This window comes from Adiantum capillus-veneris, chromosome 14 (assembly GCF_014529385.1).
Source record: "Adiantum capillus-veneris isolate H3 chromosome 14, ASM1452938v2, whole genome shotgun sequence".
Lineage (NCBI taxonomy): Eukaryota > Viridiplantae > Streptophyta > Polypodiopsida > Polypodiales > Pteridaceae > Adiantum > Adiantum capillus-veneris.
In genome coordinates this window covers 107,740,467-107,756,937 of record NC_140944.1, presented here as the reverse complement: position 1 = coordinate 107,756,937, position 16,471 = coordinate 107,740,467, and the positions used below count along the sequence as shown (strand labels likewise).

Here is a 16,471-nt window from a genome sequence, read left to right as displayed (position 1 = left end):
TAAACATCGCGAAGGAGTTTCCGTAAGTTCGGTGGAAAGGGCCGGGTTACGAGTGCCCCTGATGCGTCACATGATGGGTGACGGGTGCATCAGTAAGAGGGCATCCCGTAGGCTAAGGAGGAAATCCGAACTAAGTAAGAAAATACGCGTAAGAACGCAAGCACAAGAATAAAGATGGATTCAATGAAGCTTTTTACGAAAAGCAGGAACATTCGCGGGAGGACAGATGTTTTCCCGCGAGGAGTCTGTGTCTGCATTGCATCTGTGCCGTGTCCTGCACCCGGGGACGCCTGGAATGTGTTCGTGTAGCATGGTTTTCACTAATTGAGTGAGTTTTTAAAGTTTGAACAGGTTCACACTTTATTTTATTAAGTGGCCGGTCACTTAAAATCACTTTTGAGTGACCGGCCCTTTTATTAATAAAATAAAGCAAGGCTCTAAAAATCCAGTGCTAAAAACTTACGCATGGGCTGAAATCTGCGATCTCTCTCTCCTCTCTCTAGAAAGCGCCAGAATCAGCAATTCTTCTCTCTCCTCTCTCTAGGGCGCCAGGGCTCTGCTTTTTCGGCTGCTATTCCCGCCGAGTGCCAAGGCCTATAAAAGGGCAGCAAGCGTTCAATTCTTGGGAAGCCGGGAGCAGTAGGAAGTACTAGCGCTGGGATTCTGGAGTAGAGACTGGCGACGGAAATTGCAAGTGTTCGCGTGACGACTGAGTACGGAGTTGATTCTCCGAGCAAGGAGCGACAGGTATAAGGTGTTGATACACATTGAGAATTGTTGCTTTATGTGGTTTGTTTTGCAGGAATCTCCCATTTTACGGGAAGGCCCTTCACGGGAAGTACGGCTTCACGCCTAAGTCCCTTACGGGAAGGACGGCCTTGTACCCAAGCCCTTTACGGGGAAGCACGACCCTCGGGTCTAAGATTACAGAACGGAGGGGTTTCCTCGGGTTCTCGTGCTTGTATAAGAATTCTCCCTGAATAAAAGAATACTCTTAACGGGGGGGGACCATGGGGGGGGACCAACCCATCTTCTGGTCCCCAATGCTGTGTCGATCTTCTCCCTTCTCTCATGTTTGCAAAGTATTATAATTTTCAGATTTCTAAGTGCTCGTGTACGCTCCCGTTTTGTGACAAGCAGCGCACGATTTTTTTGACTCCATGAGGTGCCCAATGTGGCCGGCCAACCCAATAAAAAAAAAGGGGCCATATGAAAGCACCCCTTAAATAAACCAGCAAGCGATAGTAAAATCACCCAGCAAGCAATACGTAACGATGCCTTTTCTCTAGCCTTGGAAAATTCTGCTCGTCCCTCTCTCACACAGCCAGCCAGCGCTGGCAGTCATGGCCTCTTGCTACTCAGTTCCCTCGCGCGGTGCACTCCCTTGCTATGGCTGACGCGAACCGGTGGGCAGCTTTCCCCTACGTCTCGTACATAGCAAGGTTCCCGACACAGAATTGCTGGCGTACCCTCTCTCAGCACCCGAAGTCATTACCGGCGTACCCTCTCTCGGCACCCGAAGTCATTATCATTCCCGATACCCTAGAACCGAAACCCGTTCGAGATAGTGTTCCTGTTCTCAGAGTACCCGTCCCAGAAGTTGCACCTGTTCGAGAGTCCCCTTTGAGGCATAACCATGCCGAATTCTCAGAACGGAGGTGGTCAATCTGACGATGCCCTTACTCTTATCAAGGAGCAGATAGCCACACTTTCCATAAGCCTCGCATCACTTCACACTCGTTTGGATGAGATGCAGATGCAAAACACTTCTCAAAGTCGTCCTGCAGTTTCTCGAAATACTAATGCAGCCTCTTCAACACATTCTTCCGAAGCTTCAGTGGACGAACCAAACGAACCGGTAGACAATCGTGAACTTCAATTACTTTATAAAAATTTTAATGCTGCACAGAAGAAGAAGCTTGATGTTAAACTGCCGGAACCATACACTGGTCGCCGCGACAAGCGCGTGCTGGACCAATGGCTATTCAAAATGGAGATTTACTTATCGAACACGGACTTGGTCGAGAGTAAAAAAGTTGCACTTGCTAGTTCTCTGCTCAAGGACACAGCATTTCTTTGGTGGCAACGACGGGTTGCTGATGGTAAACACACACCTTCTTGGGATAAATTCCGACGTGCTATTCGCAAGGCGTTCAAACCTGCCAATGCGGACTTTCATACCCGGTCCTCTCTTCGCCGCCTGAGCCAGACAGGTTCCTTGGCCGCGTACATCACAGAGTTCCAAAGGCTAACTCTGGAGATAGAGACTCTTAGTCCCTCTGATAAACTTCACAGTTTTATTGACGGACTCGAACCCAACCTGATGGACGATGTGCACAAATACAACCCTACCACCTTGGATGCTGCAATTGCCTATGTGGAGCGTCTTGGCAATAATCAATGCCCTACACGGAAGTTTCTCCCTGGTAACAGATCTTCAAATAGCGCTCGCTTTTCACAGCGCGATCGCAGAGACAACTATAGGCAAAGTCAGCAACATCAGTCTCAGTTCAGACAGCAAGCAATGCAACCTTATTCAACTTCAAGGTTCTATTCTCAAGATCGACAATCTGAAAGCATATCTTCTTCACATGTTCCTCCACTTGATCGGCATTCCAATACTTAGCAAGGCTCTTCGTCAAATGGATCTTCGACTTCAAAGAAGGAAGGATTATGTACAATTTGCGGTGGTGACCGGTACTATTGTGACTATGTTAACAGCATACATCTACTCCTAGTTGCAGATACGCGAAGTTTCTTCACCAAGAGACATGTCTTTTCATTTGTGTCTCTTCGTCTCCTATATAAGGAGCCTATTGTACTCAATTTTCAATCAGTCATTCAATCAATAAAACACAGAATCTTTTAAGTCTTGTTTCTGAGTTCAGTTCAAGTTTCTAAAGTCTTAATCGTGAGTTTAAGTACTAAATTGAGGATTAGTACCCAGAATCCTTACAAAATAGGTCTATGCATTGTAAAAATGCTCCTGATGGGTTTTGACGGTAATCTGATGATCGTGTTGTGTGCAACCAGAGGATATGCATCTACTCTAAGTGTCTGGACATGCACGGTCTGCGAACAGACTCACAAACGTGCCAGAACACTTCCTAATCTAACTGAACTGAACCCCTGTCATAAAGTAGCTTGTCCACGTACACATAGGGTTAGATGTACACGTGACATCCCCTCCTTTTCAAAGTGAAGTACCGGTACCGAACGGTATGGCGTCGAGGGAGATCGCCAATAGCGTCTGGAATCCTGTAAAGGACTCTTCGCCGGCCCACTTTGATGCGTGGGTCATGCAATACTTGAACTTCATAAAGATCTGCAACGCTTGCTTCTTTGGGCCGTGCCGAAAGCGACAGTCATCTATGGCTCCTTCAATGCTTCAACTTCGTCTATAATCATGCGTCTACCTTCTTCAAGAATCTCGGAGGATGAAAATTCCTGAAACCACTTCCAACACAAAAACATGAATATACCCATTCCATGTAACGTGACTGAAAAAAATCTCGTCTTCTTTAAAGACTGTGCATGCAATGTAGATGAACATAGAGACGAAGTGTCAAGCTGTTCATCAAACACATGCAAACAATGGATTCAAAACTTGTCTTTCTGATCTAAATCAATCAACTGTGGCAAATCACAATGGAAATGCCGATGCTTGATGCTCGATCCTTCTTGTGCTCTTTCGAATACTTTGTCATGCCAAGGAAGAGACATGGAATGTGAATTCCTTGGATGCAAACATTTCATCTTGTCATGAATAATCAGCATACATCCTTGTTCATTCATGAGTGAATCGTGTTCATCGTACAATATGGCATGCCTGTAAAAAGGGATCACATAAGGACGGTGACTAAAATACAGAAAAGCATCACGAATGAAACACTCGAACAATGCGTGCTGACTAATCATTCGATACTTCCTGTGGGGGTTCTTTGGACCTAGACTCGAGAGCCAAGATCGGTTCTTCGTGATTGATTGAATCTGTAATGAGGTTAGCTTCACTAGAAAAAGTGTCAACTAAACCATCATCCTTGTGAACAAACACATCTTTATCCTGCAAATCATCATGCTCGTGAATAATCACATCTTGATCATGCAAATCATCATGCTCGTAAATAATCACATCTTGATCATGCAAATCATCATGCTTATCATTATCAAGCAATTCATGTGTGTCGTGCTTTGGAAAAGAAGAGACTCAAAGAGTTTCCTTCTCCTATTTCTTTTCAATCTTCGCCTGCACAGTAGAAATGAGAGATGAAGAATGAACAACTTGCTCTCCACGAATGACAATGGGAGTCACTTTTAGCATTGAAAGTGAACGTATTAGCTACCCAATCAATGAGAGGGTTATGCTCACGAAACCATCGAATGCCTAAAAGCATATCACATCTTGAAAAGGAGAGACTACAAATTTTCTACGGAAGGACGCTTGTTGAACAGTGAACAAAACATCAAGGCACTCTTGCGTGATGAGAGAGTCCATACAGGGAGAGAGAAGCCTAACACTTTGAAAGGAGATGTCCTGCTAACCTCCAAGCGGGCTCTTTCGACAAGAGAGTCACTAATCAAATCATGCATACTGCCTGGGTCAAACAATATGACAATACGCTGACCCTTCACATGACCATAACACTTAATGAGAGACTCATCAATGGGAGAATCATGAGAGACTTGGGTCACACTCGTGTTCTCATTTATCGCATTGACAGAGGAAGTGGGTTCTGTGGGTTCTTTAGATTCATTAAATTCAAGCTTAGGACATGTTCTTTTTATGTGACCCTTGATGTGACAATGAAAACAACGACCTTCCTTAGAATAAATGCTTTGCTCTTCCAACGTGATGTATCCTCCTAAAATTCCTTGTTCTACCTTTTCATCTGGAGTCAGCTTAGGTTTAGCAATTGTGTTAGCTTTACCCTTACGTTCATTTGGAGAGTTCTTTTCTGAGAGACTAGCTGAAGATTGGTTAGAAATGTTACCATTCTTACCGTTCTTACCATTCTGAGAAGTTTGAGTGGTACTTGGGAGAAGTCTTGTTTTCCTTAGGCTTTCCCTTGTTGTGCTTCATCTCTTGTGCGAGAGCAATTGCTTGTTGAGATCGATTGTGTCGTGGACTTCGATATCGAACCTGATATAGTCGTTCACCTCAAAAATGAAAGCCTCCTTGCGCTCATCATCCGATTTGCGTAATTGGGTGCCAAGTTGCAAAACACGATTAGAGAAAAACATAACTGGCATACCATTTTGCTTAAGACTGCGCCAATCGTCTTTCAACCGTGCTAGATACTGTGGTGGCACAAACCGCGCCTTGAGCTTGTCTTGGAAGTCGGCCCAATTGAAAGAAAGGGGCATGCCTTCCTCGACTTCCTCTAGGTGCGCGGTCAACTGTGCCTCTTTCCGTGCGTGGTACCAATTTACGGCATCACCGGCAAGATACATAGCTGCAGTCAAAACTTTGCTATTTCTTGTCTTCTTAGTTGTCGCAAAATAAGCATTAAATTGATGCAACCAAGAATGAATAACGCTAGCATCCATCTTACTATCATACTTACTGAACGTGATCTTCTCTGTGACGAGGTTGTTGGAGTCTGAATCTCAACTCGCGCCACTTGATGAACCACCAACATCTTTGGCCGGCTCGGGTTTCGAGGTGAAAAAAAACCTGTCCGACCAACTCTTTCATGCGTAGGTCTTCTGTACCTCACGCTTTGCCTCCAAGGCCGCTCATCTGTCTTCGGCCGCCAAGCGCGCTTGCTCACGCTCACGCTCAATAGCTGCCTTTCTTTTTGCTTTTCTTTCTTTTCGTTCATCGACCACCAAGCACGCTTGTTCACGCTCGCAAGCCATTTGTTCCTCCGAGAATGCCTATCTTTCTTGGCGCTCACGCTCCAAGGTAATGCGTTGCACTTCTTGGTGTGCCATCATGTCCATCATCGACTTGACCAAAGCCTCCATAGGATTTGGTGCAATCTTTGGCGTAGATGGGAAAGGAGGAGGGTCAGAAAAACCTCCTAGTGGGGAAAATTCTTCTTCGCCACTGCCATGCTCATCACCTCCATGCGTAGTATCCATTCCGCTTCGGGTAATGACCATACACTGAAGTCTTGGGTTCTTAAATTCACGAGAAACTTGGGTTCTTATGGGTCTTGGGTTCTTGGGTTCTTGAGTCTTGAGGTTTTGAAGTCTTAAGGTTCTTGAGGTTCTTCTTTAGCTTGCAATCTGTGTTAGAGAAGGATCTTCTCTTACCCAAGCTCTTCTCTTTCCTGCCGGGCGCACCCCTTGGCGGCCTTGCGCTCACACCAAGGTTGCTTTTTCCCACCTCACGTCGATTGGCTGGCCGCTAAGTGCACGATCCGCTCTCAATGAGTGAGAAGAGAAACAAGGGGAGGCTGGACAAGCCCTTCTTTCTTGGGTTTCCTGTCACTCTTCAAAAACACAATTAGGAATCGACACGCCCAAGTGAACTTGGATTACGTGCAACAAGCAAAAAAAAAAATATGTGGTTCTTTCCTTGAGTGATACAGAACACTGCCAAAGCTCTGATACCAATGTAAGGTGCAGCGGAAGTGAATGTTGAACTTTGCCTAAGATGAGTGCTTTGAATTGTGCTCAAGGGTTCTCCTTTTACTTACGGAAGGGAGAGCCTTCCGTTCCTTTGCTGAGAGAGTGCAATGGACACAAACAAAGTGGATAAACACTGTGAATGAAGGTGCTGAGACTGAGAGATAGAGAGAGAAGAATAAGACACCAGAATGTTGTCAAACCCTCCTCTGAAGGGCCCACTCTCTATGGCAAGAGCGGTTTACTATTGATTGCACAAATCTCTACAATGCTATGGACTTGCCAACGATGTCGATAATGATGAGGACGATGACGAGACGGGCTGAAATCTGAAAACGCTAATGGCTGAAATCTGCAAATCTTTATCTGCTGAATTCTGACTCTATGTCGTGCAACGACGACGCACTGAAAACGCAGATGCTGAAATCTGCATTTTCCGGGCTAAATCTGCTAAGTCTACAGTAGAAACGCTAGGTAAACTGCCAGAATTTGCTAACGCAAGGCTTCTCCTGTTGTTTGCAAAACGCTGACTGATCTTGATGAAAAACGCTAGGCTCTTCTTGTTAGGTTTTTGCAAGCCCGTGGAAACACTATCTATAGCATGCAAGGAAATGTTTAGTTAGAAGTCGAGTTTTGTTTTGTTTTGCATGAATATCTAAAGCCTACTATATGTAAAGCTTCACATAAGTAATTTGATATAGCGTGTTTTTCAAGAACTGTGTCAAACTCTCTCTCTCTCTCTGCTTCGTTTTCATCTACTGCACGCCATGAACTCTCCAAATCTCCACCCGCCATAGCTCTCTAATCCCATTATCTGGTATCAGAGCATTGCTCGAAGCGCTGCGTGGGAGCAGTCCCTTACAGAGAATGAACGCAGCACTGTCGACTGCATGAAAAAGACCAAATGTAGCTGCAATCGGGGTCGCCCTAGCTTTCTGACCATCTTTCGACTCTTGTGCAACTTCAACTTCTACCTCCTCGGCCCGCTGCGAGTGCATCAATCATGCCCGCCATCTCCTGCCTGCGCTGCTACACAGAAAGCTTGTTTTTTATTTTGTGTCCACACCTTATTAAAGTGACCAATTTTAAGTAGCCCCTTAAACCAAAGGGATTCACACCCTGCGAGTTATATGCTCAATGCTCAATGCTCAGTGTTCAAGCTTAAGCGGCTGTAAATGCAATTCAGTTTCAGCTATGGAATGCAATTGAGTTTTTCCCGACTCTTCCAAGCAGTCTTGAAGGTTTGGTACGGATCCAGTGATATGTCAAAAGGCAATTCAACATTCTATTAATAACCAAGGTCGACGATCATTATTCGCTCGCAAGCATAGCAAACAGGACCAAGATATCCTTGACATATTGAATATGGCCTCAAAGGTGGATAAATTCAACGGATCTTGCTTCCACACCTGGCAAATTAAAGTGAAGGGATATATGATGCGGAAAAATTTGTGGAACGTCGTCCAGCCGCTATCAGCCGACGAATCTGGCACATCCGCTGCAGTTACCAAAGCATTATCTGCCGAGAAACAACGCAAAGACGAGCAAGCATTAGGTATAATTCCGACATCTCTCGAAGATGATTTTATTCATTATCTGGATGACATGCAATCTGCCAACACTGCCTGGATACAGGTAGAGAAGGTTTTGGTGCTAAAGCCAAGTATTCAATGATGAGTCTAAAGATGGAATTGTACTCTCTTGCTATGCGTGCTGATTACATCTTTAGTTAACCAGCTGAAGAGGATTAAAACTCAGCTTGTTTATGTCGAAGCCCCAGTACCAAAAGAAGATCTCATAGCCGTTCTATTAAAAAGTTTGCCTGATAAATTTCATCAGATTGTTACTGTTTTAAAGGAAAAAGATCCGCTGCCCTCCTTAGATGGTATCATCAATTCATTGCAGGAAGAAGAACGAAGGGCACCTAGTACCAATTCTACTATTTTTCCCAGTGCATATACAGTCTCCAATGCAGTATCCCCCATCAGTTCTTCTGATACTTCCAGTGCATATGCAGTCACTAAATGTGTTGCTACCTCAACTTCATCTCGACCATTCAGTGGAACCAAATCTTGTGCCATTTGTGGGCGCAACAATCATCAGACTAAAGACTGTTTCAAGAAGAATCCTTGTGTTCATTGTTGTAAAACAAATCATCCGTCAAACAGATGCTTTCAAAAGGGTAAAAATCAAATTCATATGATTGAGGGAGACACCGAGCCTGCAATATATTCTGTTGATAATGATGTTCTTTAATTAAAACTTTTTTCATGTTTTTAGTCAAAATAAATTGTACGGGCTCTAGACATTGCCACACATGAGTGGTAAGACCTCCCAAATTCTCACTTTTGTTCTCAAGTCCTGTTTTGTTACCACTTCTCATGAGGTTACTCGGTACACCTGAAACCCAAGGTTTGGCAGTGAACCAAAAACTCGAGGTATCATGAGTTGCTTGTCCAGTTCGGGCTTGAGGGGGGGATTGTTAGGTTTTTGCAAGCCCGTGGAAACACTATCTATAGCATGCAAGGGAAAGTTTAGTTAGAAGTCGTGTTTTGTTTTGTTTTGCATGGCTATCTTAAGCCTACTATATGTAAAGCTTCACATAAGTAATTTGATATAGCGTGTTTTTCAAAAACTGTGTCAAACTCTCTCTCTGCTTCGTTTTCACCTACTGCACGCCATGAACTCTGCAAATCTCCACCCGCCACAGCCCTCTAATCCAATCACTTCTTTGGTCTGTTGGCTGAAAAAGCTATGTCTCCTGCCAGCCCTCTAATCCCATCACTTCTTTGGTGTGTTGGTTGAAAAAGCTATGTCTCCTGCCCGGGGGTCTTGCTGAGAAGGTGCACTGTCGAACATGCGGTTCCTGCTGCCTCTTCTGCCTGGATTTGCTAGCGTTGGCTTTTCTTATATAGTGCTTGACTCAAATTGCCTTACCCAGTTTCCCAACAAAAGTCACTTTAAAATAATAAGTGAAAATTGGCTAAAATAGGAAAAATAGGTCTATGCACTGTAAAAATGCTCCCAATGGGTTCTGACTGTAATCTGAGGATCATGCTGTGTGCAACCAGAGGATATCATCTACTCTAAGTGTCTGGACATGCACGATCTGTGAACACTCACAAACGTGCCAGAACACTTCCTAAGCTAACTGAACTGAACCCCTGTCATGAAGTAGCTTGTCCACGTACACAGGGTTAGATGTGCACGTGACAGAAGCTTATTTTGATAAGAAGCTCGACACCTCCAATTTTCGGATCTTTGGGAGCGATGCATATGTCCATGTATCGAAGGAACAGAGGGGAAAGTTTGACCCCAAGTCCACGAGAATGTTTTTTGGGGCTACAATACTCTTTCAGAGGGATATCGACTTTATGATCTAGAAAAGAAGAATGTTGTACTCAACCGTGATGTTGTTTTCGACGAGTTTTTACCTTTAGAGGGGGCTTCCGCTCCCAAGTCTTCCCAACAACCCCAGATTTGCCGATACTAGGAGACCCAGATTATGTGTTGCCCCTTGGTGAACCCTCCTCTCCAATCCTTGTCCCTCAAGCTTTGGAGGAGAACGCACCCATTTCAAATGATGCATATGACAGCGATTCTCATCATAGTGCAGTGTTAGAGCCAGATATATCAATAGCTCCTCCCCTGAGGAGCAAGTCAGACAAGTTACCAACGTGGCTATTGGAGACCTTGCAAGATGCAACAACTTCAGATTTTCCACTTGACTGGTGTGAAGCCAGTACTACACGACGATCTCAGCGACTTTGATTTGCTGAGGTAGATGGGACTTTATTACAGGTGAACTATGCTTTGATGATGAAAGTGATCAAGGACAAAGATCCTTTGACAGTTAAAGAGGCGCTTTCACAACCGAAGTGGAAGTTGGCCATGCAGAAAGAACTGATTCCATCAAGAAAAACAACACTTGGGAGTTGATTATGCGGCCTACCAAGCGGAAGGTGATTGGTGTCAGATGGGTCTACAAGACCAAGTACAAATCTAATGGTTCTTTGGACAAGCATAAGGCAAGGTTAGTTGCCAAGGGCTTCTCTCAGAAACCTGGTGTGGATTATGACAAGACCTATGCACCGACTATGAGGACGGTGACCATTCGGATAGTTTTTGCCCTTGCTGCCTTTTTCGGGTGGCCCGTGTTTCAGATGGATGTTTCTGCATTTCTCAATGGTGACTTAGAGAAGGAGGTATACCGTATATGTGGAGCAACCTCTAGGGTTCGAGGATCCAGACTTCAGAAACAGGGTTTATAGGTTGCTCAAGGCTCTCTATGGCTTGAAGCAAGCACCTCGAGCGTGGTACCAGAAGATAGACTCTTTCTTCCTACGACACTCCTTTCGATGATCTTCTGCAGACCCAAATTTATACATTTACCATGAGGGAGGATTGGTGACACTTGTTATCCTCTGTGTGGACAATCTTGTGATTATAGGTAGCTATGTTGAGCACATCCATAGTACTATGGAGACCTTGGCTAAGGAATTTGAGATAACAGATCTCGGCTTGCTTCACTACCTTCTTGGATTGGAGATATGGCGGATAGAGGGGACATCTTTTTCTCTCCGAAGCGCTATATCCAAGAGTTGTTGGAAGCATTTGGTATGACTAAGTGTAAACCTATCTCAACCCCTATAGATCTCAATCAAAAGTTGTCACAGTATGACCCCCCAGACGTAGAGCAGATGCTACAAAGTATCAAAAACTAGTCGGTTCTCTTATTTGGGTTCTCAACACCTGGTTTGATGCCAATTTCCCAGTGGCCCTTCTCTGTTCTTTCATGCAGAGACCTGCCAAGTCACATTTGGATTGGGCTCTTCGGACTCTGCGGTATTTAAAGGCGACCAGGTCATTAGGCATTCACTATGCGGTTGGAGGTACAAACCGCAAGACCATTCTACAAGGATGGAGTGATTCAGATTGGGGTGGAGATCCATATGGACGACAATCGAATACAGGTTACACCTTTTCTTTTGGCTCGAGCAGTTTCATGGAGCAGCAAGAAACAACCTCCTGTTGCCTTATCTTCCACAGAGACAGAGTTCCCGGACTGAGCCGGCATGCATTCGAAATCCTTGCTTAACATGTCCCATAAGTCTCTGGATCGAGTCAGACTTATGGTCTAGACAATTCTCTCGAATCTCTTTCGGCAAACCACAACAAGACCGCTCAATCTGATCACTCAAAGAAACCTTCGGAAACGAAGACACTGGCAAAAAGTATCCCAAAACCTCTTGCAATAGTCATCCAATGCATCTTAGTCATTCTCAGATGATGCCAAGCTGTAATGACATCTCTCATATTTGTTCGATATTCAAGTTGACGTGAAAATTTCCTTGAATTTTACCCACGTCTCAGGTGCTTCTCTACGTAACAACAAAGTAGACCACCATGTCTATGCAGTTCCTTTCAAGTAAGATGACGCCCTTCGCACCTTGGCATGTCAAACTGCTGTATAAACTCAAGGGCTCGATGGGTCTCCTCATAGCCTGAAAATGTCTCAAACCTGATGGTCTGACCCCCTTCCTTGAACTCCTTGGTCTTCTTGCTCGTCTACTCACTACTAGATGGCCTCCCATGCCTTCTAGACTTTTTCAAAAATCTACTTTTCGTGCTTGTCTTGCTTTTTCTCCGCTTCTTTCACCTTTTCTCATTCTTACTAGAACTAGAGGACAACGAACTAATAGAACTCTCTGAAGACGAAGAAAAATCTGAGCCATCCTCGAGATGACCACGCTTCTTCGATCTGCTTACCACCTTGAAAGTCAACTTCCGGCCCAAATAACTGGGAAAATCCGTTGATTTCCTCTTCTTCTGAGAGTGCTTTAAGCCTTTCATTATCTGGTTCATCTTCCTATCAAGAGCTCTGTCCAGCGCTTTCTCTGAGAACAATTTCCACTTTTCTGCACTCCGCTTGTCTCTTAGCTTTCTTTCCAACTTGAGAGTAGAATCAACAACCTCATGCCATCTCAAGTGAATCTCATTCATCGGATAATTCTTCAAGTGTTTTGCAAATTTTGGGTCTCTGGAGTACTTGATCAATCTTTTCACACACAAGTCAACCTGCAGTTGATATTTGTACTTTGCTCTCGCAAACTTCTCCGCTGAAAATTAGCCCAATTCTTCATTCTTTTCTTCAGTTCCCACGCTGGATTTCAACTTTTCTTCGCCTTCCCGCTAAGAGGTGTTATCTTTGTAAGATTCTCCACGAGAACCCATGTGTGGTCTTGGATTCTTTACGGCTTATGCCCCTTAAGACAGAGCGATGAAGACAGGAGCGCGCCCGATGCGCGATGGACTAAGGGTGAATAAGTCCGAGGCAAGGACACGAAGATTCCTTGACAAACAAAATCTTGACTGCTCTGTCAGATTCTCCTCGAGAACCTATGTGTGTTGCAGAAGGGATCGGATCCTCGGTAGAAGAAGATCTTTTTGAGCTCTAATACCACTATTACATGCCTGGACACTCCAAGCAAGAAATCAATAGAGCAACACACAAACAGAAACTGCAAAATCACTAAACTTTAAGAGAGAGAGAGAGAGCGAGTCGATACAACGTCCAGATGCACGAGCCCCAAAGACTGGCGCCCCTTTCGGTATTCCTTTATTATTGCTCACAGCAAAGTACAACTCCCAAGGATCCTCTACCCTCTGACAATGCGTCCAAATGCTCTGCCGAGTGAGGTCCCAAGGTCTCCTTATAAACAATACAAGGGTTGCCTAAAGCAGAGCCTCAAACGCACTTAATCCCCAAAAGCATCTCCTACCGAAAGCTGCTCGCAGCGTGAATCGCGTAAATCCATACAGCCTGTCATGTCTTCACAACATCACAAATCACGTGATTCCGTACGACTGCCACGTCAACATGACTAGCACAAATCACGAGATTCCGTACAACTACCACGTCAACATGGCCAGCGCGATTTACGAAAATTGACCCCAGGGTCCAAGTTTGTGGTTTAGGTTTTAGGCCCCTCAGCCACCGGTGCTCCGTAAGTTCTTCAAGTTGGTTCGTTCAGTTTCTCTCGTCCACTCGTCCATTTCTCTTCCAGTTGGTCATGCCACGTCATCACTTTGTGACAATCGATGGGCTGCCGAATTACTAGACCGCAACAGAAAGCTTGCGAGAACAGAACCGGGCCACTTTCCAACGAGAAAAAGGGCCGAAATCTGAAAACCCTGAAGCTGATTTGGCATTTTTGAGCCAAAACACTAGGGCTGATGGCTGCTGCTGAAAACGCTGGCTGATCTGGGAGCAAATCGCTGAGGTTGATATGCTCCTCCACTTAGCACTAGACAAATCTGATAAGAAACACTAGGCTCTTGGCTCCCTTTATAGGTGAAATTTGCACGTTATAAATCAACTAAGGCTCAGGCAGGGCAAAACCTCTGTCAAATCCTTATAATATGAATCATTAAAATGATTCATTAATAACTTTGACCATGGCTAAGTTTCTAGGTGAAACTGTTGCACATTTGCGGATTCAAGAATCTGATTTGACACGCGGAATGGGCAATTGGATTCCTCCTACCTAAAACTACATGCACGTCATACCAGATGCCCACCGTAGTGTAACATCTATCAAAACGCTTGTACAATCCATTTATGCAAGAGGGTTCCAAAATTGAAAAACCTAATCTAATGGACTCGTCCGGACATGCAAGTCTTGCAAATTGGCTCACAAAATCGCCAATACTAATCCTCCTAGGATTCTAGACACTCCTATCTAGGGATAGGTGGAAGATTGGCTCTGGAAGTCAATGAAGCATGTCCACGTGGCACATAGAGCCATGTGCACATGACATAGGGCTCAAGCAGGTAGGGAGGGTGGGTAAAGCAGTCTCTCACCGTGTGCTCAAAAGCATGGCACTTGAGACACTGATCCGGGAGACCAATGACCACCAAGCGCTGCAGACAAAACCACCCTATAGTGAAATCTCGAAGTCTTATCTGAGGAGTAAAGAAAGTACACAGCACTAGGTTTACAGCAACCATTGCATGAAACAACCTGTCTACAAACTTTGTATCAGGACATTTTTCTTCTACCCTTTGAGAAGCCAGGATATCATGAGACAGCTGAAGATGTTCTTTACTTTGAGCACATTATTCGTGAAGTGCACTAACACATGGCGTTCTGAGAGTCTCTATATTCAATTTTTAAAAAAATGTGACGCTAAGTATTATGCAACTATAGCCACGGATAAACCAACAATAAGACGGAAAAAAAAAGGGTGACACTCTGTGTTTACAACAGCATTTCATCAACCCATGTTGATTTCAAGCGCACATCTTACTTTTGAGAGACTTCATCGAGAAGATATTATGCACCTAGCTGTCATCAAGGAAATATTCGTATACAAGCATGAGCATTTATTTTACTTCACACTCTACATCAAATGCAATAAAGAAGCAGAAAGCTCCAGCATACGGTCCCTTCATGTAGATTGCATGCCTTACATGCGCCTTCTTTCTCAAATGTAGCTAAAGGAAGCTAAAGAGCTCCTTCAAACAAAAGAAAACACAGGCTAAACTGAAGAGAGCACATACTTGTCGATGTTTTCCACGCACAAGGTCTTCTTCTTTCTAAATTCAGCATCCTGATCATGATGCAGGAAAATAAAAATCAGCCAAGCTACGACTGTAACAAAAGAACGCGAGAATATCTGAATGACATGCCAGATTACAAAAGCAGGAAAAGGCAAATAAACTGTGCGTCGTTGTCGAAGAGAGAGAGAGAGAGAGAGAGAGAGAGAGAGAGACCGTGATTGGGAGGCGCCTGACGTTGTGGATTGCAGAGACGAGAATCGGACAGACGAAGAAGAAGATGCAGCAGGCAAGCGCCTTCACCATCTTTGGAGCGTAGAAAACCCAGTCGGAATTTGGAACGTTAATTCTCATAAATCAATCGGTACCTTAAATTTGGAAAATGGTTCTTTCCAGCAGTGGCTTTAATTCTGATTTAGACTGCCCGCCCAAGTAGAGAAACACTGAGCGTCAGTCCTGCAAAAAAGCATGGTTTCCGGAACTAACACAAAACGGGCGGCCCCGTATCCTCGGACATACACTAGGTTGTGCACCCTCAGCTTTAAGTGCCACGGGGTCCTAACCACGGGATCAATGGCTCCTGTGCAAAATCAAAGGCGCTCGCAGATTTCGATCGTCGATGCGTAAAAACTAAACTCGGGATCCCAAGTTTAGTTTTTATGGTGGGGTCCACAAAATCTAAACTCGGGATCCCGATTTAGTTTTTATGTCCAAATCTATTGTTTTAAGTTTAAGTTTGTGAAAAAACACATCTACCTCAAGAAAGCGCGCGGGCGGGATGGTTAAGGCCTCGGACTCTCAAGCTAGTGGTGAGGGTTCAAATCCCGGCTGGGAAAGCGTGGGCATCCCGAGATTAGGCCTCCCGTGGTCGGTAAAAACTAAACTCGAGATCCCGAGTTTAGTTTTAGCAGATCGATGGTCCAGATTGATCTTTCACTTGGGACCATTGATCCCATGGTTGAGACCCCGTGGCATTGAAAGGGGAGGGTTGTGCACCTTTTCAGCGTTGAAAACGGCATGATTTTGAACCTGTGACCCCACCATGGAAGACAAGGGCTCTAGCCACAAGCTTCAATCCTACGAGCTGTCGTTTAAGCACCAAAATGTACTTTTGTTCTCGTCCGTCTCTTGTGTGAACCACACTTGACTAGAAAGGCTAAAAGATAGCTTGGACTCGGCGACAATTTGAACGCACCCTTAGCCTCAATCAATGGTTGAAAAGAACCTAGGTTTAGTGCAATGACCCCTACTAAATATAAATTTTAAATTTGAAGGTGAGAAAACCTAGAAAATTTAGAGAAATTCAATGTAAAAACATTTAAATATAGCCAACTTACC

At 44.5% G+C, this 16,471-nt stretch overlaps 1 protein-coding gene across 1 annotated transcript in view; it reads right to left on the bottom strand.

Moving 5' to 3' along the window:
- LOC147442910 (uncharacterized) overlaps window positions 1–15,537 on the bottom strand; it is a 63,836-nt gene extending 48,299 nt beyond the window's left edge. The window contains exons 1-2 of the mRNA XM_086529741.1: window positions 15,350–15,537; window positions 15,137–15,186 (exon numbers count right to left, since the gene is read on the bottom strand). Of these exons, the coding sequence (XP_086385867.1) occupies window positions 15,137–15,186; window positions 15,350–15,487 (188 nt within the window). The 5' untranslated portion in view covers window positions 15,488–15,537. The remainder of the gene's footprint in view (window positions 1–15,136; window positions 15,187–15,349) is intronic.
- Between the last annotated feature and the right edge of the window lie 934 nt (window positions 15,538–16,471).